Source organism: Vipera ursinii, assembly GCF_947247035.1.
Source record: "Vipera ursinii genome assembly, chromosome: 3".
In the NCBI taxonomy this organism is placed as follows: Eukaryota; Metazoa; Chordata; class Lepidosauria; order Squamata; family Viperidae; genus Vipera; species Vipera ursinii.
The window spans coordinates 195,129,287-195,155,504 of NC_139516.1; the positions used below are offsets into that span (position 1 = coordinate 195,129,287).

General features: G+C 34.2%; 1 protein-coding gene across 1 annotated transcript in view; it reads right to left on the reverse strand.

Moving 5' to 3' along the window:
• CSMD3 (CUB and Sushi multiple domains 3) overlaps positions 1–26,218 on the reverse strand; it is a gene marked incomplete at its 5' end in the record, with an annotated part of 537,637 nt that overhangs the window by 331,734 nt on the left and 179,685 nt on the right. Inside the window, 3 exons of the mRNA XM_083360336.1 lie at positions 697–818; positions 14,356–14,480; positions 16,177–16,264. Of these exons, the coding sequence (XP_083216462.1) occupies positions 697–818; positions 14,356–14,480; positions 16,177–16,264 (335 nt within the window). The remainder of the gene's footprint in view (positions 1–696; positions 819–14,355; positions 14,481–16,176; positions 16,265–26,218) is intronic.

A 26,218-nucleotide genomic window follows, 5' to 3' on the forward strand; every position in this document is an offset into this window, starting at 1 on the left:
TTTTGAAAGCAATTCTCATGTTCCAGACCTTTCTTCCTGTGATATATTGCTTCAAGTGCCTCCTTCTCCTTGTCTTGTTGAGACCTTTGTCTTGGCTTTTGGACAGTTATTTGTGAAATATTCTAGCAGCTGACCTACAGAGTGTCTTGAGCCAGTCTCTTCAAAATTTCTGACTTCAAACTCTCCTGGCTAGCAAGTTGCAGAACTTGGCATGGTTACAATTTTTTTAAAAAAATCTGATTGAATATTCTTACTCTTTGAAGAAATGGCAAGCACTTATTGCTGCCTCAGGATTTACAGTACGACGACAACAACAACAACAAAAAGCTCTCAAGCTTGTAATTGCAGATCTTATTGTCTGCATTAATCTCAAGTTTGTCCAGGACAACTTGGCCTTTTTTGTAGCCTCATAAAACCAAGTGCATTCTTTTTTTCCCCATACATTATCCAGTAGTTGTGGAGGGTAAAGGGGTAATTCTCGGTAAAGATGCAGCTGCTTTAATCAATCCCCAATCAATGTTATATCAGTACTCTGAAGTATCCTTTTTCTTTAAATCCAAAACACTGCACCGCTCTAATGCCCCCACACATTGTCTCAAATGAACTAATCTTTCTAACTTTCTTTCTGACTTCTTATTGATTTTCTAATTTATCATTTGATACTGGTGCTTAAAACACTCTCATGGGTAAACTTACCTTATTTGGATTGATGGCTGTGATAACCCAAACACACTGAGCATTACTGTCATACTGGAAAGGAAAATTGGGGGATGTGAAAGTGCCACCTGGTCCCTGAAGATTAGATCCACATGTCTTTACTGCAAAAGAAAAAAAATCAATGTTATTTTCCAAATTAGGTCTTAATTACATTTTTGTTTGCATTCATCTCACATGCCTTAAAATGTTTAGAGTTGCACAATTGGGCAAGGTGAAGTTCAGACATTAATTGTGAAAATCCAATCATGGTTTCATCAGGACTTAAACAGTCCCATTGGAGAGATGCTTTCACAATAAAACACATTTCTTACATTCTTTATAAAGGCAAGATCCCCCATGAGAATTTTTTTTTCAAAATATGCTTATCCTTGAAGTGGAGTAAGGTGAGGAGAATGAAAAAAAATATTTTGCATCAGTCAGAACCACAATGGCTGAAAAAATGCAACATATATTTGTAGCAATTGTGCCAAATAATTGGGCACTTAGCACATTTTGAATGGAAAGAGATTCAAGAGTTATTCATATAATCCAATCATAGAACCGCTACTTATATGGAGTGAAGTCATGAAGGATTTATGTGAATTCATTTATTGATATGTTTATTTGTGACTAGGATTATGACTATGTATTCTGGTGAATTCTAGAAGCTAGAGAAGAGCAGAACCACATTTCATGTAGAGTAAGTAAATATAATACAAGCCATGACTGTGCAGAAGCCATCTTGTTAGGAAGAGAGAGGATACAATAGGAACAAGAAATGAATGTATCATAGGAACAATAGAGATGAATCATAGAATAGCAATGTGACAAAGGAAACAAATACAACAGAGATGAATGATAGAACTGCATATAAGGTAAACATAACACCCATAGCATCTTGCCCTTTTCATGTTAACCAAACAACACTGTAAAATTTTGGATGAGAACTAGCCACAACACTTCCTATAGGTTATGTCTGTTGGGTGGTTGTGAACGTCTGCCACTATGGATGAAGACTGGCCCTCTTTATACTAAGAGTTTCTCTGATCACACTGAGTTTACTGGGCTCTTCTCACCATTTACTGACACATTTCGCAGAACATAACAGAATACAATAAGAGTTGGAAGGGACCTTGGAGGTCTCCTTGTTCAACTCCCTGCTCAAGAAGGAGTCACTATGGTATTCCAGACAGGTGGGTGTCCAATCTCTTCTTAAAAGCTTCCAGTGATGGAGCACCCACAACCTCTGAAGGCAATGTGTTCTACTCCAATTGTTCTCACAGTTGGGAAATTTCTCCTTAGTTCTAGGTTGCTTCTTTCCTTGATTAGTTTTCATCCATTGGTTCTTGGCTTGCTTTCTGGTGCTTTGGAAAATAAGTTGACCCCCTCTTCGTGACCACCCCTCAAATATTGGAACACTGCAATCATCTCACCCCTAGTCCTTGTTTTCATTAGACTAGATCAGGGGTAGGCAACCTTGGCTCTTTTATGACTCGTGGAATTCAACTCCCAGAATTCCTGAGCCAGCCATGCTGACGGGAAAGAGAGAGGTTTCCAAGCTGAGCCAGGCTGGCTCAGGAATTCTGGGAGTTGAAGTCCACGAGTCATAAAAGAGCCAAGGTTGCCTACCTTGGCACTAGACAAATCCAACCCACTAGACAAACCCAAACTGCAACTGTTTTTCGTATATTTTAGCCTCCAGTCCAATAACCTTTGTTGCTCTTTTCTGCAATGTTTCCATACACACACACACACACACACACACACACACACACATTCTGTTAAGGCAACCTAGGACTGCATTGGCTTTTTTGACTGCTGTTACACACTGCTGGCTCATATTTAAGTGATTGTATACTAGTGAGAGAACTGAGAGATTGCAATCAATAACCTAAATGATTCTTTCCAACTGATTCCATAAACCATCAAGATTCACTTATAAATATGTACAGCAATGTCCTTGATATTCAGAGCACAAATAAATTAACTTCATACCTCTTGCTGCAATAAATAACTAAAAAGGCTGTAATGGGGGCATCCAGTTAATGGACTGAACTTAGGAACAGAGACATGTGAGAATGATGTAACTGCTGCAAAAGTAGAAAGCTAATCTGGAGAAGACGGAGCAAGAGGAAAACCAGACATCGAAACAGGCTAACTAAGTTTTTAATAAGTGTTAAGCATATGCTTTAAAATGCAGGGAGTCCCTGCAGATTTTACTCTGTTAGTTGTTGGCGAATATAGGGGAGGCATGGTCATCTCAGTTTCAAGGCCATTGAGCTAGTGCTGTCCAAAGATATTTCTGTGGTTATGTGGCCAGCATGACATCACGAAGCCTTGTTACCTTCCCACCAAAGTAGTACTTATTTATCTACTCAAATTTGTACGCTTCAAACTGCTAGGTTGGCAGGAGCTGGGCTGAAGATGGGAGTTCACCCCATCATGTGGCGTTTGGGTCTTGAACTTGGGGTGCCGGCTTTCCAGCCAATAAGCCCAGCATCTTAACTGCTGAGCCACTGAGCTGCACCTTTAAAATACATGAGATGGAGAAATTTGGTAAACAATAACATTGTCCACAAACTAGTAAGAAAACAGTTTAACTGATGTGCTACTAACCCTACTAACTACCGTATGTTATTTCTGACATTTTTAAAAAGACAACTATTCAAAAGTTCTGTTCTGCCAGAGAACAGAAGGTGCTTTATGTTCATGCTTTGTGCTTAATGGTGCACGTAACTAACAACCTGAGCCAAATAAACTGCTTTAAAGAACAATATTGAAAAGAAATACAGACTTTAGAAATTTCATAGAAGACATTTGAACTATAATTCCATTCCAAATTCTACAATGGAAACTCAGATATTCTTCTGAAACATCTTTTTCTTCCATATGTATATCTGACAGCTGTTGCTATTTATAAAGCATTTCAGATATTTTACGAAGTAATATATTCAAAAGTCATGTCCCATAATCACTTTTGTCACTGCCATCTGCTATATTATGGGAAAATGACAGGTTTTAATTAAGGAAAAAATACATTGTATGAGTTCAGAGATTAAGCACCAAAAATATAATAATGAAACTCATGTTAGGGTAAACAGATACAGATTCATATAAAACCTAAGTATAAATTATTCTGATTGTCTTACATTAAATCAAATCTTTTAACTTTTATTTTTGTTAAAAAAAATGAGTGCAGAGGGAGTCAAAATAGTAAGGTATAATAGAGCAATAGTGCAATAAGACTCTTGCACAGGTGTTGGGTGAGACAGATGAAAGGTGGTGTTGATGTTTCCAGCTAATTTTAGGGGCAAAAATGTTTTTAGCAGTTATTCGGCAACATAATTAGACTGCAAAGGGAACATAACTACAAAATGGATCCCAGTGTTCCTTTCATAAATGAAAGAAACAGACATAAGAAACTTTCAGAAAAGAATGCAATTTTCAAAGGAAAATTCCATTTGGGATTAAAGCAACAAGGTAGTTTCAATACATAAGTACTTAAGAACCAAAATGTAAGCATTTCCAAATAATTATGTGAAACTACTTTCCTTCAGCCATTATTCTTAACAAAAGGAGCACAACATCTGATACTTTCATTAAGACAGCTTGTGATATGTCTATTAGAGCAACAAAAATAATTAGGGTCTGGAGACTAAAACATATGAAGAACGGTTGCAGGAATTGGTACGTCTAGTTTAATGAAAATAACAACTGGTGTGACATGATAGCAGTGTTTCAGTACCTATGGGGCTGCCACAAAGAAGAGGGGAAAGAAGGACTAGTGATAACATGATAGCAGTGTTCCAATATTTGAGGGCTGCAAAAAAAGAAGGGGTGTGTGTGTCAACCTATTTTCCAAAGCATCAGAAGACAGGACAAGAAGCAATGGAGAGAACCAACCTAGAACTAAGCAGAAATTTCTTGAGAACAAGAACAATTAATCAGTAGAATGCCTTGCCTTCAGAAGATGTGAGTGCTCCATCACCAAAGGTTTTTTAAAAGAGAATGGAAAGCCATTTGTCTGAAATGGTATAGAGTCTCCTGCTTGGACTAGAAGATTTCCAAGGCCCCTTCCAATTCTGTTATTCTGTTCTATTATTCTTTGATTTTGCAGGTTCATGTCTTATTTGTTAAGGATAAATGATCCCGTGGCATGCTCTCAAATCCCTTAAATAAAAGCTTATTGAAGAACCCTTTGTTCTACATTTTGAAGCCCAATATATGTGGATTTTGTTAACAGTTCTCATACACAGATACATTAGTGAAATACATGGTTTTATTAATGCAGTTGCTTCAATTGCACCAATGGGGATACCATCTTGACTTTTTTAATCATACCCTATAGAAACACGAAAACTAAAGTAAAGTAAAATAAAAGAGCTGCTAATGGCCACCTAGTCCCTTAAATAAGTAAAAATAAATACAGAATAATTAAAAAGCTCAATATAAAGGATATATTACAGCAATGTGTTTCACTAAAGACAAACTAAAAGTTCTTGTAAAGTAGAAAAATGAAAGGGAGGACAAAGACAAATAAGAAACAGATTGGATACTGCAAGAAACATCTAGTCTCATAACAGAGCAGATTAATTTAGTGGCTAAGCATGAGGCTAGAATCCCAGAGAGCATGAGTTCTAGTCTACAAAGCCAATGTGTCTCTCAGTCACTCTCAGTCCTAAGAAGAAGAAAGCAATGGCAAACAATTTCTGACATCTTTTCAAGAAAACTACAGGGACTTGTTCAGACAGTTCCCAGGAGTCAAGAATGACTCAATGTTACATACAAAAAGTCCTAAAGCAACAAGATAATAATGGGGCCAGGGGTTTGCCAACAAACATCGCCACTGTAATTCTGGATATTAATGTATTTTTTTTTCATAAATACAGTATGTGATCATTGCTATTTGGCATGCAGTCAAGATAGATGGAATCCAGCCAGCCAACATTACTTTCTTTGTTCAAACTGCACCTGTCCTTATTAGGACTTGATACTGATGGTCTATCTCAATTGTTGGATTGTGTTTTGATCTAGCTACTCAGAAATGAAATAATCCTGATTTCAAAGACCATACTCTCAGGTAGGTGGTACAGCACCTACCATGTTCACCTGCAATGGTGTGTTTCAATGAAATGATAACATAAAAAATGTAGGGTTTATGCATGATTTGGCTTGATTCTTATTTACACCCACATCAATACTGTCTTTGAAACTTCAAGCATACTACTGTAGAAAAGAGAGGATTCTGATGATAATGAGTCAAAAGAAGCAACCTTCTCAAGTATTATCTATCTGTCCATCTTGCTTTTATGGTAATCATATAGTTGTATTTCTTGTTGTGTTCTTTTTTCATTGTTTATTTTATTGCTCTGTTATCTTACTTCTGTTTTGTGTACACTCTTTTCATTTCTTCCTTATTATTGTTGTAAGCCACCTAGAGTAGCCCTACAGTGAGATAGGCAAAAACTGAAGTTAACAAACTAAATAATAAATAAATAAAATAAATGAACTGGTATTTAACACCAGGTAAGTTATCTAGAATGTATAAAGGTATTTTAATTGAATGTTGGAAATGTAAATGTAAAGTAGTGACTTTTTATCATTTATGGTGGATATGTGATAAGGCAAAGAAATATTGAGTAGGATTCATACATTAATGCAGAAAATTCTTAAAGTGAACATAAAGATTAAACCAGAAACTTTTCTTCTGCGTCTAATAGAAAGAGAACTGGAAAAAAAATTGGAACTCTGATTTTATATATGGTGACGGCAGCAAGATTACTCTAGCACAAGAGGGGAGGGATGCCTTGATTCCTATCATGGACAAATAGTTACAAAAGCTGATGGACTTAGCAGAGATAGCCAAATTGACTGTGCTGATAAAAGAATAGAACATACATACTTTTGTTTCTACTTGGAAACCGCTTCTGGACTTTGTGCTTGAGGTGAATAAAAGTGACATTACAATTTTGGGTTTTACTGATTAGACTGATTTGCCGATACAGAAATGGCTAGTGCATACTACTATATTAATGTAAAAAGCTGAGATTTGATTTTAATGTCTGATTTTACTATAACAGAGAGAGTCGGAAGTCAATGATTTTTGTTTCTTCCCCTTCCTTTCTTCACACCTTTTTTGTTTTCCCTTTCTTTACTATTGTCCCTTACTATTTGCTTTTGTATTTTCACATTTTATATTATAAGTGAATAAAACTAATAAACAAAAAAAAATGAATGTGAACTAGGAATAATCACTCCTTGTTCTTTGGAAAGGAATGCAAACTTGAAAGACATGAGAAGCAACATATCTCCTCAACATGCAGTTCTCTGACCTGTCATTAATTATTCATTTCACATTCTTACAATGAAGAAAAAAATATTTTGCAGGGTTTGAAACTATGACAAGTAGACCTTTTTAAAAAAATTCTCTGGTAGCCATTGAATGTAGAGCACTTGGAAAGCTTCAAGAATGTTGAGTCCAAACCTGCTTTAATTCAAGATTACTATTTTCCAAACTTGGCAACTTTAATATATGTGGACTTCAACACCCAGAATTCTCCAATTCTGAGTGTTGAACTCCACACATCTTAAAGTTGCCAAGTTTGAAAAGCCCTAGTCTAGAGGATAGTAATTTTGGTCCACTGAGTTCCTCCTCCTCCCCCCCCAAAAAAAATCTCCTCATGCTTAAAGATTTCAAGGTTCATTAACATAAGTATATTACATTTAACCTCCTAATTGTAGATAGGTTAATTAATTATTTTTTAAAAAAAAATACCCAAGGTGCTGTATTTTTTTCTTTCTCTTTTTCTTACTTTCATTATGTCTTTGAACTAAAATGAACTCATGATGAATATCAGGGTTTTTTTGGCTTTTATGGTGAAAATTTGGAACATCCATTAATTTCTGTTGTTACCACTGCACTAATTTTATTTTTGTTCTCTTCTTAAGGATGTTTGTGGAAGGATCAAGGGGTAAAAAAGATGCATTTTTTATATTTCCAGTGTGTACTTGCCAAATCTGAAGTAATCTCTGGAACTGAATATGTTTTTATAGAGCTGAGGGGGGCAACTGCAAGAAAAAAATCAATAATAGTCTGTTACATTGCCTTCCTCCCGCTTTTGTTTGCAGGAAAGAATAAATCTCTATAAATAGAAGGGATGATGAATTTAACTTGCTATCTTTGGTACTTTAAACATCACTGTAACACTCTAAAACTTTTGCAGGGAAGAGGACATAATTTTGAATTTCTAAAACTGTGAAAGCTTTTTTTTACAGATTAATTCCCTTCCTCATTCTTCTATCTTTACTTTGTAAAATTGATGAATCCAGCCAATTTCTTTGAACAACTTTCGAACTCTGCAGTAAATGAAAAGTGAATTTTCATTAAATTTAATATATGTTCTGCACTTTTAGTTTACTTTTTGAACTACATTTTAATATAGTATATGACATAATTTTGCAATACGGGGTTGATAAGACACTTCTGAAAGTGTTTGTACTTTTTCAAGTTATACAAAACCATCCCCCCCCCTCGTCCTTATTTTGTGTATTTTATTGAATGGACTTTTTGCACAGCAACTTTCATCTAGCAATCTGAAAAGGGAGATATTATGCAAACTCTCACTTAGTTGCACATATCAAGGTTTAGAGGGCAACAGCTATAATCAAATTGCTACATTTATCTGTAAGTGAAATACCACAATTTCATTTTTCTGACAACTAGCACTCTTGGATATTAGAATCTATGGGTATAACTTTAAGGATACTAGAAAAGCAATAGTTCAAGTGGATTAATCAATACCTCAGCAGCACAACTAGAAAACATCCCTATTTCAAATCTGAAGCTATATTTTCTGCTTTCTGCTTTTCTAAAAACCTAAAGCAATTGTGTATTAGGTTGTGAATACCAAGGTTCAGTATAAATTGAATGATATAACTATAAATAAATAAGTTTACATTGGACACTGATTACCTGTTTACTTGGAAGTGTGTTTCAACAGAGCTAAAGGATAATGTTCCTGTGAAAGTGTGCATAGATTTGCGAAATAAATACATATGCAAAAGTTTTACTAACAAACCTCCATATTAAATAAAGCAATTTAAAAATAATTCACAATATTTCTCAAAGGAGATTAGACTTTAAGTTTCATTGTTGTGATCTAAGAAAAGGGAGAAAGTAAAGCCAAGAAAATTTTAAAAGTGACCTTCACAGTCAAAATCCTTTCTCTAAAGAATCAATGTTCTTCTACTGAGATAGCAAGCAGAACATAATAAGTAGCGCCTGTTTCTCCCGATTACCACTCAATGGAGTTGCTTTCTTAAATATAATCTAAAATGCTGAACAAATCATTAAGCATATTTGGTTATTAGCTCTTTGATGATCGAATATGGTGGTGAGAATTACTGCCCTGAAAACACTGCAATCTAATTTCTTCAGAAAGAAAGGAATTAATCTATACTTTGTTTCAGCCAGTGGGGGAAATGCATATCTGTTTCAATGATTTGAGCAGCATGCTTCAAAAATAAAAGAAAAAAATAATCCATTCATTTCTGGTACCCTTTATACTTTCATGGTGCCAGAGCAAGCAAGGACAGCTGTTTGGGATTCAGGTTGGGTTAAATTGTTGTAGAAGAGAATGGTGAAAACTGTAAATTAGGAAGAGCCATATCATACTGGGTGGGTAGGTATTTGAAACCCCCTTTTTCTTGCTTGCTTTCTGTCAGAATTGTGATTTGAATACTTTAGGGTGAATGTTCACATATGGCTTTGGTAAGGCCACACCTGGAATACTGCATCCAGTTTTGGTCATCATGATGTAAAAAAGATGTCGAGACTCTAGAAAGGGTACAGAGAAGAGCAACCAAGATGATTAGGGGGCTGGAGGCTAAAACATATAGGGAACGGTTGCTTGAATTGGGCATGTGTAGTTTAATGAAGAGAAGGGTGAGGGGTGACATGATAGCAGTGTTCCAATATCTCAGGGGCTACCACAAAGAAGAGGGAGTCAAGCTATTCTCCAAAGCACCTGAAAGCAGGACAAGAAGCAACGGATGGAAACTAGTCAAGGAGAGAAGCAACCTAGAACTAAGGAGAAACTTCCTGACAGTTAGAACAATTCACCAGTGGAACAATCTGCCTCCAGAGGTGGTGAATGCTCCAACACTGGAGGTTTTTAAGAAGAGACTGGACAGCCGTTTGCCTGAAATGGTATAGGGTTTCCTGCCTGAGCAGGGGGTTGGACTAGATGACCTCCAAGGTCCCTTCCAACTTTATATTATTATTATTATTATTATTATTATTATTATTATTATTATTATTATTATTATTATTATTATTATTATTATTATTATGTTCCATTTCATAATGGTAGGTTATTCTACTGTCAGTTTTCAGCAATCATGGTCCATGTAGATTGTTGCAAAAAGGAAATATTGCCCCATTTTTGTAGGTTTGTCTTTAGAGATTTAAAAGTCTTCTACATCTTATTGCTTCACCATTTAAACCAGTGCTTAATTGGAATTTTAGGGTTGCAAAAACTGTTCATGAAAATGGTTCCATAGTTTTCACATTTTTTGTTTCTTCCTAGTTACAGGTAATCCTTGAATTACAAACATTTGTCATTGTAGCATCCACACAGTCACATGGTCAAAATTGGATGCTTGGCAACTGGCTCATATTTATGATGTTTGAAATGTTGTGAAACCATGGGATCACCTTTTGCGACCTTCTGACAAGCAAACTCAATGGAGATGCCAAATTCACTTAACAACTATGGCAAGAAAAATCCTAAAATGGAACAAAACTCACTTAACAACTATCTTACTTAGCGAAGAAAACTTTGGACTCAATTGTGATCATAAATTGAGGATTACCTGTATATGTTTTGTCCAATTGTTCTGTTGATTCTGTGATAAGAAAGTAGGAATTTATCCCATTGCTGCACAAACTACTCCAAAACACATTGCTATGAAGGTTTAATTTTGTTCCAATCTGTTATAATTGGCAGAGGCAGGATAAAAATGTGAAATTAGATACCCACTTCTACTCAAATGGAATGAACCATGATTTCCCTGATGTCCTTAGAATAGACCCCTATCCTTTTAATCTTATGCAAAGCATTTAAATCCTGGTTCTTCTCACAAATATTGGGATAAGGTGAGAATGGCATGGGCTGAATGTGTTATGAGAAAGCTTAGCTATGGTCCCATATGATTGTTTCTGTTTCTATGTTATTTTAGAGATGTATTTTTTTTAATCCTTCAGCTGTGAGCTTCCCAGAGTTTGGTTTGAGCTGGGAGAGCCATATAAATAAAATAAAATAAAATTTTCCATGTATAAAATTATTCCAAAGACCAATAAGGAAGAATTCCAGTGAAGCTAAATAAGACAGAGAACTATCTTTAAAAACAGATGTCAGTTCAAGTAAGTAATGAAAAGCTAGCCTGTTCAGAGGAAGAAGTGCTCCTGGAGAATATGGTAAAAACAGGATTAAACTTTATTCAGCTTATTTATTTATATAACCATCGACAGTCACTTTTTTGTGACATGGGCAGCTGTATAAATTTGATTATTAAATATTCAGCCTGAATTTTAGGAATCTTTGTGGTTTATTGACCCATTATACTGCAGTAAAATTATTTTTTCCAAACAGTATGTCTGCAAAACCACATAATACAGATCGCAAGCTTATTGTTCACAACACAATGAATAAAAGGCTGACTGACATTAAATCTCATAAGGGAAAGTAGTATAAAATCAAGCCATTTTTTTTCTTATATACATGTATGTGTATCAGTGTGACAGAGAAAAAATAATTCTGACAATGTACTTCTATTCTGATCTGCTGACTGACTTTTTAAGTCATTTTTTTAATATGGGAAAATTCAACATTAGAAAGACCAGAACAGAATTGGTAAAATGCATCACTGTGTATGGGCTAGGTGAAAACTGCTAATGTTCAAATTTCAGCAGCTCACCACTTTCCAATAAGGAGTAGATTGATTGATTAGATTGAAAGTTAATATATACTTTCTCATGGCTTGTAATAGGACATTTCCCCCCCCCCTTTTAATATTACTTTCTGCTAACAGCCTGGTAATCTATCGTTAGCAGGATACTTTAAATGTTGGGGCAATGTGTTCTTCAAGTAGAACATTGCTCTGACTAATTGCAAATTTTATGGCCAAGGGCTCCAGTTACTCTTAGATAAACTGGGTAATACATAACTTTATACAGCACTAATTAACTTTCAGTAATGTTCATATATAACAAAAATTACTGTGTTTAACCTTCCTGGTATTCTCATCCATCTTTGTTAATTTTTAATATATTTTTTCTCTTTATGATTACAAATATAATCCTATATTGTAGGAACAATAAAGTAATATTACATCCTATAAAACTAAGGAGCTCACATTCAAAATTCTCATAAGATAAGAACATGTGAGACTTAATAGAATGCTTTTTAAAAACATGAGATCATGGACAAATAACTGCCAATTGAGTGCTATGAAACAAGCAATAATAGAGCAGGATGTCTTATCAAATGATAAACTAAAATCAAACATTCAGCTGAAATCTTCTGTATTTATAATAAAATAGTACTTCAGAATATTAACTGCTACCACTCTTTTAAAATTTGTTTTACATCATTTTAAAAGTAACTGATGAACACTATATTATACAGCCATAAAATTTTATTAGTACTGATTTATTGAACAAGAAAATCACATATAAAAATAAATAGAATAAAGAGCACAGCATGTTTCTAATAAATCTGCAAGGTTTTAGCATAGGAAAATAAAATCCTGTTTCTGCATAAATAGAAGTCAATACCAATACATCTAATTTTAGGTCCATATACTGTATGCAAAACTGCATTGTAAATTGTATTTTAAGAATGCTAACTTTTTATTAGAAAAAAATACAGGATATATTTCACTCAAGAACATGCTTCTATTTTTTGTATACATTCTTGGTGATATTATTTCAAAAAAAATTCTAACAGTTATATTTCGAGATTTTTAAAGAATAGGGAGATAGGTGCTAATTACCATTAGTATTATTTATTTATATACAAGTGAAATAATACAGTATGATTTTTAAGTTAAGTTAGATCTTAAAATGAACCTCTGAAGAGGAACATATGAAAGTTTCTGCATTGCACAAAATATAAATTTGCATATGCAGGTTAAACAAAATAAGATTTACTGATTTTAAGAACAATCCAGCTGCTTTTATGAAAAAAAGAAGAGAAGCTTTTTATAACAAAATAAGTGGGATATTCTCCAGGACACCATAAACACCATAAAAGCATATATATATATATATATATATATATATATATATATATATATATATATATATATATATATATATATATATATGTGTGTGTGTGTGTGTGTGTGTGTGTGTGTGTGTGTGTGTGTGTGTGTGTGTGTATGTGTGTGTGTGTGTGTGTAAAAAAAAATTAGATTGCTAACAAAGAATTAAAGCAATCTAAAAAAAATTACACAAATATGAGCTGTCACTGTTGTGACTACTGCCTGTCGATGGCCTTCGGTTAGGCTAAAACAGGAAATAAAGATTTGTCCCATTTTTGGGGCCTAGCAAGGTAATCTAAATAGTTAACAAGCATTTAACACACACACACACACACACACACACACACACACACACACACACACACACATATATATATATATATATATATATATATATATATATATATATATATATATATATATATACATACACTTTTTTAAAAAAGAAATATATATTTTTTTAAAAAAAATAATGCCTAAGAATATCCAAATCAGTCACTTTAAATGTAAATAGCAATAGCACTTAGACTTATATACTGCTTCAAAGTGTTTTACAGCATTCTCTAAGCAGTTTATGGAGTCAGAATATTGCCCCCAACAACCTGGATTCTCATTTTACCAATCTTGAAAGATGGAAGGCTCAGTCAACCTTGAGCTGGTCAGGATCTAACTCTTGGAAGTGGGCAGAGTTAGCCTGCAATACTGCATTCTAACCACTTTGCCACCACAACTCCCTGGTTAATGTAGGAATGGAAGAGAAGTCAGTGATTTGAAAAGAGGCATTATGAATTGGCTATATTCCAACTTTGGAGAGAAGGATTGAAGAAATTCTGGAATTAAATCTGAATTTAAAGATTTTTTTTTCTCAGCCTCCCTGATACAGTAGCTATGGAATCTCTTAATCTAAGCAGATATGTGATGATATTTACTTAACTACTGTATATGACCTAGCTAAGAAAACCTAGTAACCATCTAGCAAAATTCCTTACATCTGGAAGACATGAGCAATAGCAAATGAAACAGAAATGGAACAAGCCCCCTAATTTTTGTTTGTTTGTTTGGGCAAAATAAAACCATACTATTTGAAGGTATGAAGACTATTTGACTACACAAAGGGGATGTGCTTTTGGAATGAGTCAGTAGGATTTATTTCAACTATAATTTCCAGCTGGAGTGTTTTCAGAAACTGGGATATGTGTCAGAAAAGTCAAGATACTATCCACCGTCATTTTTTAACCATCTTGTCGATGCCCAGCTTTCAAGATATCTTTCTTATTGCAACACAAAAGAAGTGGAGAAAACTGGCATGGAAGAATACAGATTTTCGTATTTTACCTTTGCACACTGGTCTGTGATCACTCCATGCTGCAAAAACTTCCGCTATCCTTTGGCAGGTAATGCTTTTTGCCCCCTGTAGCACATAGTCTTCGTCACAAGAAAACTGAACTGTTGAATCCAAGCTAAAATTGAACATATCAAAAACAGATTAATATGTACTATTTTTCTCAAAGTTTAATTGAATCTTTTATTACATTTATTCTATCAGTATTCCCTTTGAGGTAAAAGGTAGTTCTGGTTTGTCTTAAAAAGAAGGTATGTGTAAAAACAAATGAAGATGTGTGAAATTTCTTTCATTCTTTTTTCCTTTCTGTAATTTTAGTTAGTATTACACATTCAAATGGATCTATTTCAACATTCACTTTTTTTCTCATTGTTTAATTTATTTAATGTGAAACTCAAAACATGTTCATTTTTAATCTATATGTTTACTGTTCATAAAATTTTATGTTATCTAAAAAGTTATCTCATTTTTTTAAATGCAAGAGTAGATAGATTTATGATGTTCATTCAAATATGGTAACTTTTCAATTAAGTGTACTTAAAAGCCTCATAATAATAAATACAACTTGTCTATGACTACAGCATTACTTCATAGTGATCTGATGAGGCTGCAATACAAGGTAGATATGTGAAGGTCTCACGGACTGGTCGTCCATAAAAATCAAAGTGATCCATGTGCTGGGTCTTTGCAGAGATTTAGAGACATCTCATAAAAACAAAAACCATGTCAAAATGTTTTGAGAAGTTTCCTGGATAATAACTTACATTGGCTTGTTTATTTCTTGAAACTATAATCATCCTTGTACTTTGTCAGAATGAAATATATATTCAGAATGAACCTGAAAGAGTTTTACTATATTACCCTATTTAAAGACATAAATAAGGCACTGATATTGCCAACTTAGACTAATCTACAGAGGAAGACGTGCTAATATAAACTAATCTTGCTTCCACAGTGTGTATTTGCATAGAATGCCTAAATTAGGTGATTTGGAAGAAATAGCCATGAACAAAAATACATGAAATCTGTAAATTTACACTGTGACAAATTAATTCCTTTGATCAAGTTTTCTTTCCAGCTGATTAAGTTGCAGTCTTATATTTTTGAAAGCTGTTTCAATCTAGAGCTACTTTTCTTGATGGAACTACATATACATTCATGCTACATAGCCATAATGCTAAAACAAATGACCCTCAATTCCCATATGGCTAGTCTGACTTACAATCAGTCATTTAGTGACTGTTCAAAGTTACAATGGCACTGCAAAAAGTGACTTATGACCAGTCCTCACACTCACAACCATCACAGTATGGTCACATGATCTACATTTAGGTGCTTGGCAACCAGCATGTACATTTGCAATGGCTGTACATCCCAGGGCCATATGAGTGTGACCTTTCTAGCCAACTTTTGACAAACAAAATCATTGGGAGAAAGATGGATTCACTTAATGACTGCATGATTTGCTTAACTAGGCAGTGATTAGCTTAGCAACTGTGGTAAAATAGTTCATAACATTGGGCATAAAACACTTCATTTAGCAACATAAATTCTGGTCTCAGAATGTGGTCAGAAGTCAAGGACTACCTGTAGAGTAACAGTTATTTAAATACCTACATAGATGAAAACTTAAGTAAAACATTTATTATAATGTTAAAGTTCCTTTTTGCAGTGAGATATATCAGATTAATTTTAAAGGTAACACCCAAATGCCGCGGTGGGTAACTTTATGATCTGTGGACTTCAACTCCCAGAATTCCTGAGCCAGCTCACTCATCCTAATGCATGTGAAGTTTTGGGTTTGTAAATATTACCTAAAGTCTGAACCTATTCGTTTTCCATTCTCAGGTTCTCCAGGATCTGGACACAGATTCGATGCCTGTTTGATACCTCCTTCATTTACTGCAAAATAAAAACAAAATAGCTAGGAATTATCTTAAAATATCAAAGAAAAAGATTTAGGTTATTGTTACAGTTTCTCCATACTACCCTAAAGAGCTAGATTTTTTTTTTAGTATGCAATTTGTACTCAGAGAAAGAGAAGCCAAATATGTGTTTGTCTTTGTTATTTCTTTGAATACAGAAAAGCTAAAGAAACTGGTCCTAAACTTTAATTTTCATAATTAGCTTTGGGAAAATGAGAAAAGGGCCTACATAACATCTTCATTTATTTTGAGCTGGCATTATTAGATATCTAATTGATAATAAAACATCACAAATCTCCTAGATTCTTATATTAGAGATAAAAAATGGAACATGTGACATGTCAAACACAAGGCCCGGGGGCCAGATCCGGCCCGTGAAGTGGTTTCATGCGGCCCGCGAAGCCATCCTGGAAACAGTGAGGGAACGGCCCCCACTGCCTTGGCCCTGGCCCAGAGACCCTCCTTCTGCCAGAGACCCTCAGATCTGTCCCACTCCTGCCCAGGCCCCCATAGGCACCCTTGATGTGAACGATGTAGAGCTGGCCATGCCCACCCAGTAGGCCATACACATAGCCACGCCCACCCAGTCAGCCACACCCACCCGGCCCCTTGAGGGAAACTGCAATGCTGATGCGGCCCTCCATGAAATTGAGTTTGACACCCCTGTGTTATTGGTATCCATCTTTATAGCAGTAGTAGTTTACTTCATGTTCAACAATGTGGCTGTAGATCAAAATGCTGTGACCAGTGACCTAAAAGCAATTGTGAGAACAATCTTTTTATATCCCATGTCTTCAGTTCTACAGTTTATTTTCTGCCAATGCTATGTTGAAGAAACATTCTTAAGTAAATACCAAGCTTATGGAACTGGGATAATTTTTGATAATATTCTTATTTTAATAACTACTTTTTATAATGCTTTGCTTATAATGTGTAAAATGTTTATCCTTTTCTAATTATTGTTTTTATTAACTCATTGTTTTAGTCAATTGCCACTGCTACTGCCGAGTATTGCTTCATGTGAGACGGACAGCCAAATAAATGATTAATAAATCATAAATAAAATAATATCCCAAAGGTGCTTTTTCAAGAGGCAACTGGATTTTCTTGCTTTTTTTCTTTGAAGATGTTTCACTTCTCATCCAGCTCAGAATTGAAGAAGATTCTTGGGTGAGAAGCAATACAACAAAGTCCAGTTGCCTCTTGAAAAAGCACCTTTGGGACAACCATGATCTGGATGACTGAAAATCTCCATAGACAAATAAAATAATACAAAGCCCATTTATTTAAAATAATATTAGTAATGAATATTTTCTCAAATGCACATATTTTGTTCATAATACAATTTGATTTCATGTAACTTCATGGACAAGTCCATGTAGTTGTCTTGGCAATAGTGCTGGCTGCTTTGCCATTCTCTTTTGAGAAGTTTATTAACTGCCCAGTTCTGGTTTTACCGGGTAATCTTCCATCCAATTATTAACTGGATTCAAATGTACTTAGCTTCTGAGCTCCGAGGAGATACCCAGGTGGTGCCTTCTGCACAGGTATTACATCTACTGTTCTGTGGTAAAAAATAATCTAGATACATTTCCTATCAATTCTTCAAGATACTAGATATTCATTAAATATCTCTCTCTCTCTCTCTCTCTCTCTCTCTCTCTCTCTCTCTCTCTCTCTCTCTCTCTCTCCCTCCCTCCCTCCCTCCCTCCCTCCCTCCCTGTCTCTCTTGTTTTAGATGCCTCTTGGCAGTGGGAACTTTTGAAGAACTGCACAACTCATTACACTTTAATGTTACCCAAGAAAGTATGAGGTGACAATGGTAAGAATATCATTCTGCTCTAATGCAAATTACTTCAAAGTATTTTCATCTTTTTAAGCTTATTTCTGCAAATGCTGAACAAGGGATATGAAGTTCTCTTCTTTCTTTTCTGTTTTCTTTCCTTTTCCTTTAATATAAATAAATAATAGACAATACCAGATAATTAACTGTTTATGAATCACAATGGTTTTGATTCTCACTGATCACATAGATTTCCCTCTACCCCCCCAGGACAGTCTGCTCCCAGGCTGGTCCTTCAGATCCTTCAATGGTGCACCAATGATTAATTAACTTACAGTATACTTTACAGTTAGAAAACACTATGACTATTTCTCTCTTGTTCTAAAATAAAATTACAGATATTGCTGTGAGCAAATCTATTTTATAATTTATAATTCACTCAATGACAAGAGTAAGTTATTTTTATATCTATATCTATAAAGTATTGCTCGGAAAGCAAAAACCTCACGATAATATAGGTGACAAAGTTACTAGGACCAAATTAAGATCTAACAAATTGTGGTCCAATAAGACATGATATACTGGGAAAAGAGTAGCATTATACATATGCATTCTCAATTTCCACTGCCCAATTTGAACATTTTCCCCTGAGTGTCTAAACTATGGATGAGGTTCTTAGGGTGCAATGCCTCTGAGCCAAAGAGCCAAAGAGAGAAGGATTGTATAATGATAGCTTAGAAGTTCAGATATAATGGAAAAAGGTGATTAACTAAACAACTAGTATTAAGGTACATAAGGATGGAGGCAAATGGTATAAATTATTTTGTTTCCAATTTGGAGTGAGAACATTATGGCTAAGTTTGAGATTACCTTTGATCCAGAAAGATAAAGAATATAATTTATTTAACATTATAAGATGCTATTTTGGCTCATCTTTGAAACTGCAGAACCTTTCATTTTGCAAGTCTGACCATAAATGAGAATAAAGACCATTTTTCTCCAGTTTATCCAATTTCTACCAAATTAGTCTCAGTGGTAATTTATTAAGACTTTACTAGCAAACCTAGGTAGCACAAATGTGACTGTCTGGGTGTTTTCTTTGAAAATAACTTTGAGAACTGAGAAATGGCAACAGAGAAATAAGGAGTATTTTGAATCTTCCCTACATTACTAAAAGAACTGTAGATGATCCCACGTAACTGTACCTTTTTGAAAGCAGAAAAAAGAATTGGATGGCTGACTGTTGTAATAAAATGATATTTCCTATAATTCATCTGTTATCTTGCACACACACACAAACACACACATACATTCACCCCTCCCACCCAAAAATCTAAAGTCCAATAAGACAAACAAGTCGTCCAATAAAAATGTACAACCTTCAGTTTGCTCATTTTCATATTCCATTCTATGCTATTTTACTTATGCATATATATATATATATATATATTCAATTTTATTGCATTTATTTCCTAACATAGTTCTTTTTGAACTTATTTGGGACTGTCTCATAAGTATATTTTCTAAATGTTTTCTCAATTTCTGGAATTCCTGAGTTTTCCATCTTGCACACTACTGTTGCTGTTCGGTTGATAGTCACTACACAGTGAGATATTTGTTTATAAATATACATACCGATACACACATTCTTACACAACAGCTTTTAAAAATATGTGTGTCCGTATATGTGTGTTTATAGGTCTCTATGTGGGTAAAGTGATGTACAAACAGGTATACAAACTTTGAAATAAGTAGATAGATGGAGACAGAATAATGCCAGTTATTTAATGATTTTGAGGCCGAACATCGATTGCCTCAAGTTATAGATATATTACCTTCCATTTTGCTATACTCTGTTTTTCTTTCTTTGTTTTGTTTTGTAATATTAAATGTTGCTTTTCAGTTTATGTATCACAATGAGAACTGTTTTAAACAGTATGTTAAGATGTCCACATTTTCCATATTTTTCTAATATACACCTTTTTATAAGTAATTTTCTCTTATATGGACTTTTTATTGATTTATTTTTATCCTGCCTTATTTATTTTTGCAAATAACTCAAGGCAGTGAACATATACAATGTGTCTTCCTTCTTCTGTTTTCCACAGAGCAACAAATCTTGGGCTGAGAGAGAGTGACTGGCCAAAGTTCACTCAGCCAGCTTCCATGGCTAAGGCAGGACTTGAACTTGCAGTGTCCGACTTTCTAGCCTGGTCCCCTAACCACTAGACCAGGGGTCGGCAACCTCGGCTCTTTTATGACTCGTGGACTTCAACTCCCAGAATTCCTGAGCCAGCATAGCTGGCTCAGGAATTCTGGGAGTTGAAGTCCACGAGTCATAAAAGAGCCGAGGTTGCCGACCCCTGCACTAGACCAAACTACTAACCCTGCAAAGTATAAACCTATACTTGTCTTAATTTAAATTCAATTTCCTATTTTTTTTAAAAAAATATTTTTTGCACTTTTGATCCTTTAATAATATGCATTCATAGTCTTTGTATTATATGCAGTAATTTCACAGATTGACTGCTTGGCTCACTTTTTAAGTATCAATTTTCCAAATAGTTAATATAAAATTGGACAGGCTTGTCTATGAATTGGCAATCTTTACTGTATTTAATTCAGGTACAGTGAGGAATATAAAGCATTATATTTTGCTTGTATTGTTAAGCTTATTATTAACTTTGTTCTATAAAATTTCAGAAACATTCTTAAAAGAAAGGTCAATGCTTCCTTTAGCATGTAGAATTCTAGTTTGGTCTTTTATATTCTTCTAGATTTAAGTTCTAGACCCTAGAATGGCATTGGAAAGAAAATTGCACGCTTTCTAATGGTTCATCAATGATTGGATAACGTCATAATCTAGATAAATGCTGTGGGACTTCATTGTATGTTCCTACTCTCCAGTAGAAATGAGATCTTACGATGTAATACTTTCTGATTTGTCAATCTTTCTGGTTAATACTAGTATATTATTACTGGACATTCTTTTGTTAACCACAGAAATGATTAGACTGTACATGCTTTATTTCATGCCTGCTTTGTTTCATTGTTTCATTGTTTGTTTCCTTCTAATTTACCCCATTACTGAATGTTCAGAAGCAAATTAAAACGTGAAAAATAAAAATGGAGGTATGATGTTGTTTCAGAAATGTTTCTTATAAGATGTTCACAGCGGGCTAGGGAAAATATTTAGCTTCTTGTACTTTATGAAAATAAGCATCAGCTTGTGCAACATAATATGCTCAACTGATCAAAATCGAGAAAAGTGTCACACTTCGGTGACAGGTGAGGTTTCTTTTTTAAGTAAAATAATTTAAAATTAAAGATAAGGAAAGTTCCTCTTTCGCCCCATTTCCTCTGAAAATAGTTGGCTCCCAAAGGAAGAGGGGTAATAATAACAACAACAATAAAAATATATTGTGTAGATATTATAATGATTGAAAGACAAAACTATTTTTTTTAAAAAATAAACTAAATATTAAGATCACAGCACAGACAAAAAAGATTGATTTCTGCTTTCTAATTAACATTGCTGTTTACTTATTTTTTTTCTGCATCTATTTGACATTTTTTTTAATTAAAGGCTTTGGGGATGATAGCCACTTAATTTCAAGAGTTATATTTTAATGGATTGATCAAAGATATTGTTGAAGTTTCCTTCATTTTCTTGCTTCTTTTTTTGATTGTTGAAACAGCATAAGTATGCAAGGATAAAAATAAGACTCTCTGTCTTTATTATAATTATTTTGGCTATATTCAATTGAATTAATTAGGATTAAACTTGTCCCTGTGTGAAAACTAGTGTTGTTGATACTATGTGTAAATGTCATTTGCATTGTAATTCCAGATTTTTTCCCATTGTCTAATTTTGCTCCTTTCTGATCTCTTTCTCTTTTATACTTTTTACATTAATAGTATTTGATCAACAAAAATAATATGTTAGTGTTACTGTACAATTAGGATAGACCATAAGTGGATTCCTGAATAGTTTGCAAGAAGAAGGCTTATGCCAATGGAATTAATTTGATTTGATACATCTGAAATTTTGAGACAGACTTTCTCTAAATACATAAAACTCTTAACATGGGTTAGCAATACATTTTAAAGCTTCTTGGAATTAATGAACCCTTAACATATCTAGTTAAAAATAGAAAACAAATGACTTTTTCATAAGGATTAAACAGAATATCATACAAACATCAAAATATTGTTATTTACTAAAATAATATTGTATACTATGTATTAACAAAATAATGGTAGGATTCACTTATCCATTAAATATAGTAAATATTTAGTATTAAGTCAGGAACTGTGATAAGAGTAGTAGTGTGGCAACATCAAAATGAAATGTTAGCAGCAATGGGAGAAAATGAAAAGGTTAGTCACATTAAAATAACTTAGTAGCAGCATTACAAGAAATAATATGCAAACTAATCAAGCCCATTGTGCATTCATTTCCCAAGAAAAAGAAGCAGTAGTACATTACCATCACTTCATGCTTAAAAATGTTCTAACCATCACTTTCATTATAAAACCAACTGAATTTCAGTTTTATTCAGAAGATCCACCTCCATCCCATTGATAAACTGGTTCCTGTTTTACTCTGTTTTTGTTAACTTTTAATGCTCTTGTTTTTTAAATGTTTTAATATTTCATATTGCCACTCTTATGATGTTGAAAGCCACTCAGAGTCAATAGACAATGGCATGACCAACATATAAATTTAATAATAAATAAAACAGAATTTAATAAAAAGTTTATAAATAGTACCTTCATTGGAAGAAGGAATACTTTTCGTGCATGAAGTTGAAAATCTAAGCCCCTCACTTAAGAAATCTTAATCATATTTGCATGATACAATACTGTATGTATCTGTTTTATAGTTAGAGCAGAATATTCTGAATTGCATCAGTTCTAATGCTGAAGTTTAGGGATGGGAAGTGGAAGTTTATTTCCACTTTGTGAAGCTGAATAGGCTTGTGAATGTACAATATTTTAAATAACCATTAAACATTCCTTTGAAGCTTGTGATAGAAAGTTCTCATTAACCTAAATATGGGATATGAATTCCAATACTGTCATTATGTATGGAAATAAGCCCCTAAGATTCACAGATAAAACAAAATTCATTCTTTGGGCAATACATTTTATGCATATAGAGAGTATTTAAGTGCTTCAAAAGTAGTTCCACCCTGAAAAATTATGCACATTTACCAAAACCTCTGCTCTTTTAAAAGTTTTCTGACTTCATATACCTTATAAATGATATTCATTTCTTAATATTGTATGCTCAGCAGAAGCTAAGTTAAAATATCATTCTTCCCCATTTCAGATAGTCTTAGCAAAAATAGGCATGTAGATTTTACTTGTATGTAGTCTCTAAGTAGATCAAAGATATAGAATATGTCACAAAATTGAAGGGCTGCCTCTCCCCTTTTAAATCCACCTAGCTCACCAGAACAGGAAGGCAGGCTATGTTATGTGTCCCATTTATTAGGGATATACATCTGATGGGAACATGGTGAAGGGTCTTCTGAGTGGTGGCCCCTTCTCCATGTAACACCATTTTCTCCAAAGTACAAATGGCCTCCACTATGTTGCTTTTCCCAAAGTCCTAGAAGATGTGGTTTCATCAGCAGGTCTGGGGATCATGAATGGAGATGGAGCTGATCAAGTGGTTGATTTGATTGTGTTGCTGCTGTTATGTGTACGGTGGGATGGTATTTCATAGGGTTTTATGTTATGCATTTTAATATTGCAAGCTGCTTGGAGTCAACTGTGTTGGGCAGCCATATAATTTGTTTATGATATAATACAATAAATTGCTCTGAAGCTCTTTTTTCAATATTATTGAAATTAAATGTCACAATGTTCATGCTAACTTAATTGACTCAAGAAACTTCAGACATGGACAGCACACTATATGTGATATTTTTGGGGGATTGGCTGATAGAGGCATTTTAGGATAATTCAGGGGAGGTGCAAATATATGGTAGGACATGTGGATCAGGATGAGCAACGTTTGAGAAGTCAACTCAACCTTTGGACCTTCTAAATGTCTGAAGGAGGTCATTTGACTTTAATGACTTATTTTGATTTCATTTGTATTTGCCCCTTATCATAAAACTCTGAGGTCACAATTGGTCACAAAATTATTAGGTGCTTTTCCATAATTGAAAAGGGGATGTTCGGAATGTTTCTAACTGTTTCTTTCCATTTGAAGAGTGGAAATGGGAGTGAAAGTCTCCTACAGCCTTAAGATCAATTGACCCCTTTCTCAAGTGTGGGATTACAAATCATCATTTGACTACTGACCATCCTATGAAAAAAACTACTTTTTCTTCTGTAAATAAAATCTCAGAAGCAGTGCAGATGTCAGCCTCTTCCCAATGCAGACTCTGATGCAGGCCAATTCAACTGCAACCCCAGTTACAGTCTATTTGCCCAATATCAAATAAAATCTGGAGCCACGTTTTATCCTAACAGAGGTCTACTGCACTTCAGAAATGTTTTAGGAAAGGTATGAGCACATAATTAAGCACCTATTTGTGAGTAAAACATCATGTCTTTTCCTGAGATTGCACAGCTTTCCTTTGCAGAAAATGAAGTTCTGCTACTAAAATAGTAACTATAAAGTGCCTGGATAACATACTATCTTGAACTCATATGTTAAAGCAATAGTTCTAGCACTGATGAATTTACCTGGTTTGCATAATAAAACATCTGCAAGAAAACAACCAAGCTAGAGAGCACCAAGGACCCCTAATTTCAACCCTGAACTACAAATATTCTCCTTTATCAGTATTCCATATCTGGGTTATAGAAATCTGAAGGACAACCAGATAATAACACCTAAGTAAAAAAAACCTCAAATTTTGATGTGACCTAGTTGTCTGAATCCCATGTCTTTCATTCTCCATAAAGTCTAGTTATTATACAATTGTACAGATCAATTTCCTTCCAAGACTCAAGAAGACTTATTCGATCTGTTCAATTTGTCTACCCCAACTGCAAAGAAGCTTACACTATCCATTTATTTTAGGTATACTTTCCCCTTATTTTCTTTAGATAGTGAATGACAAACTGAGGGTCATGAACAAGGTTTTCAACATTGTTAGCCTTCTAGCACCATCATTCCATGTCATCGTATATTACATAATCATTACATCCCAAAGATGCTTGTTCATGAGGCAACTGGACTTTCTTGTTTTTCTTTGAAGATGTTTCACTTCTCATCTAAAGAAGCTTCTTGGATAAGAAGTGAAATGTCTTCAAAGAAAAAATAAGAAAGTCCAGTTGCCTCATGAACAAGCATCTTTGGGATAACTACGACCTGGATGACTGAGAATCTCCATAGATAATAATTGCATCACCCAAAGGGAAGCTAAGAAAATATGAAACAAAAAAAATTGGACCAGATTGAAGACCAGTTTAATATTTAGATAGTCTGTAAAAACTGGAGAGAAAAAGTCTAAACTAAACAGAGTATGCTTCAATATAAGCTTGGAGATGTATTATTCTTTCTAATCTTTCATCATTTATTCTTCAGATTAGACAATGACACCTGTTGGCAGCCTGGGGTGGAGGGGAGAGATCATATGACATCCTGTTTAAAATGTTTTTTTTTCTATTATTTTCTGCTAACCCATAAAAATGATTAATAAAGCTTGACATTTCAATCCTTCTTGCATTGCTAAATATTTCTCTGAGAGAAAAATAATACAAAGCAAACTCTACCACTGCAGAATAAATCTGTTTATTATACATAATGAAGATGTTATTTCCTTTTATGCATTGATGTTCAATCAAATTTGAAAGGTTGTCATCCTATATATTAATTGAAAAATATGTTTCTTTCAATTCCTCTTTTGAAGACATAAAATAATGCATGATTACTTACATTAATGTTACTTCCAGCAAAAGACTACTTTTAGGAGAAGTGGAAAATAGCAATAGCACTTAGACTTATACACCGCTTCATAATGCTTTACAGCCCTCTTCAAGCGGTTTGCAGAGTCAGCATATTGCCCCCAACAATATGGGTCCTCATTTTACCAACCTCAGAAGGTTGGTATATATATTTATAATTCTTAATTTAAATTGGGACATTAACAGTGAAAGAAACATATTCTGGGGATGCCAATG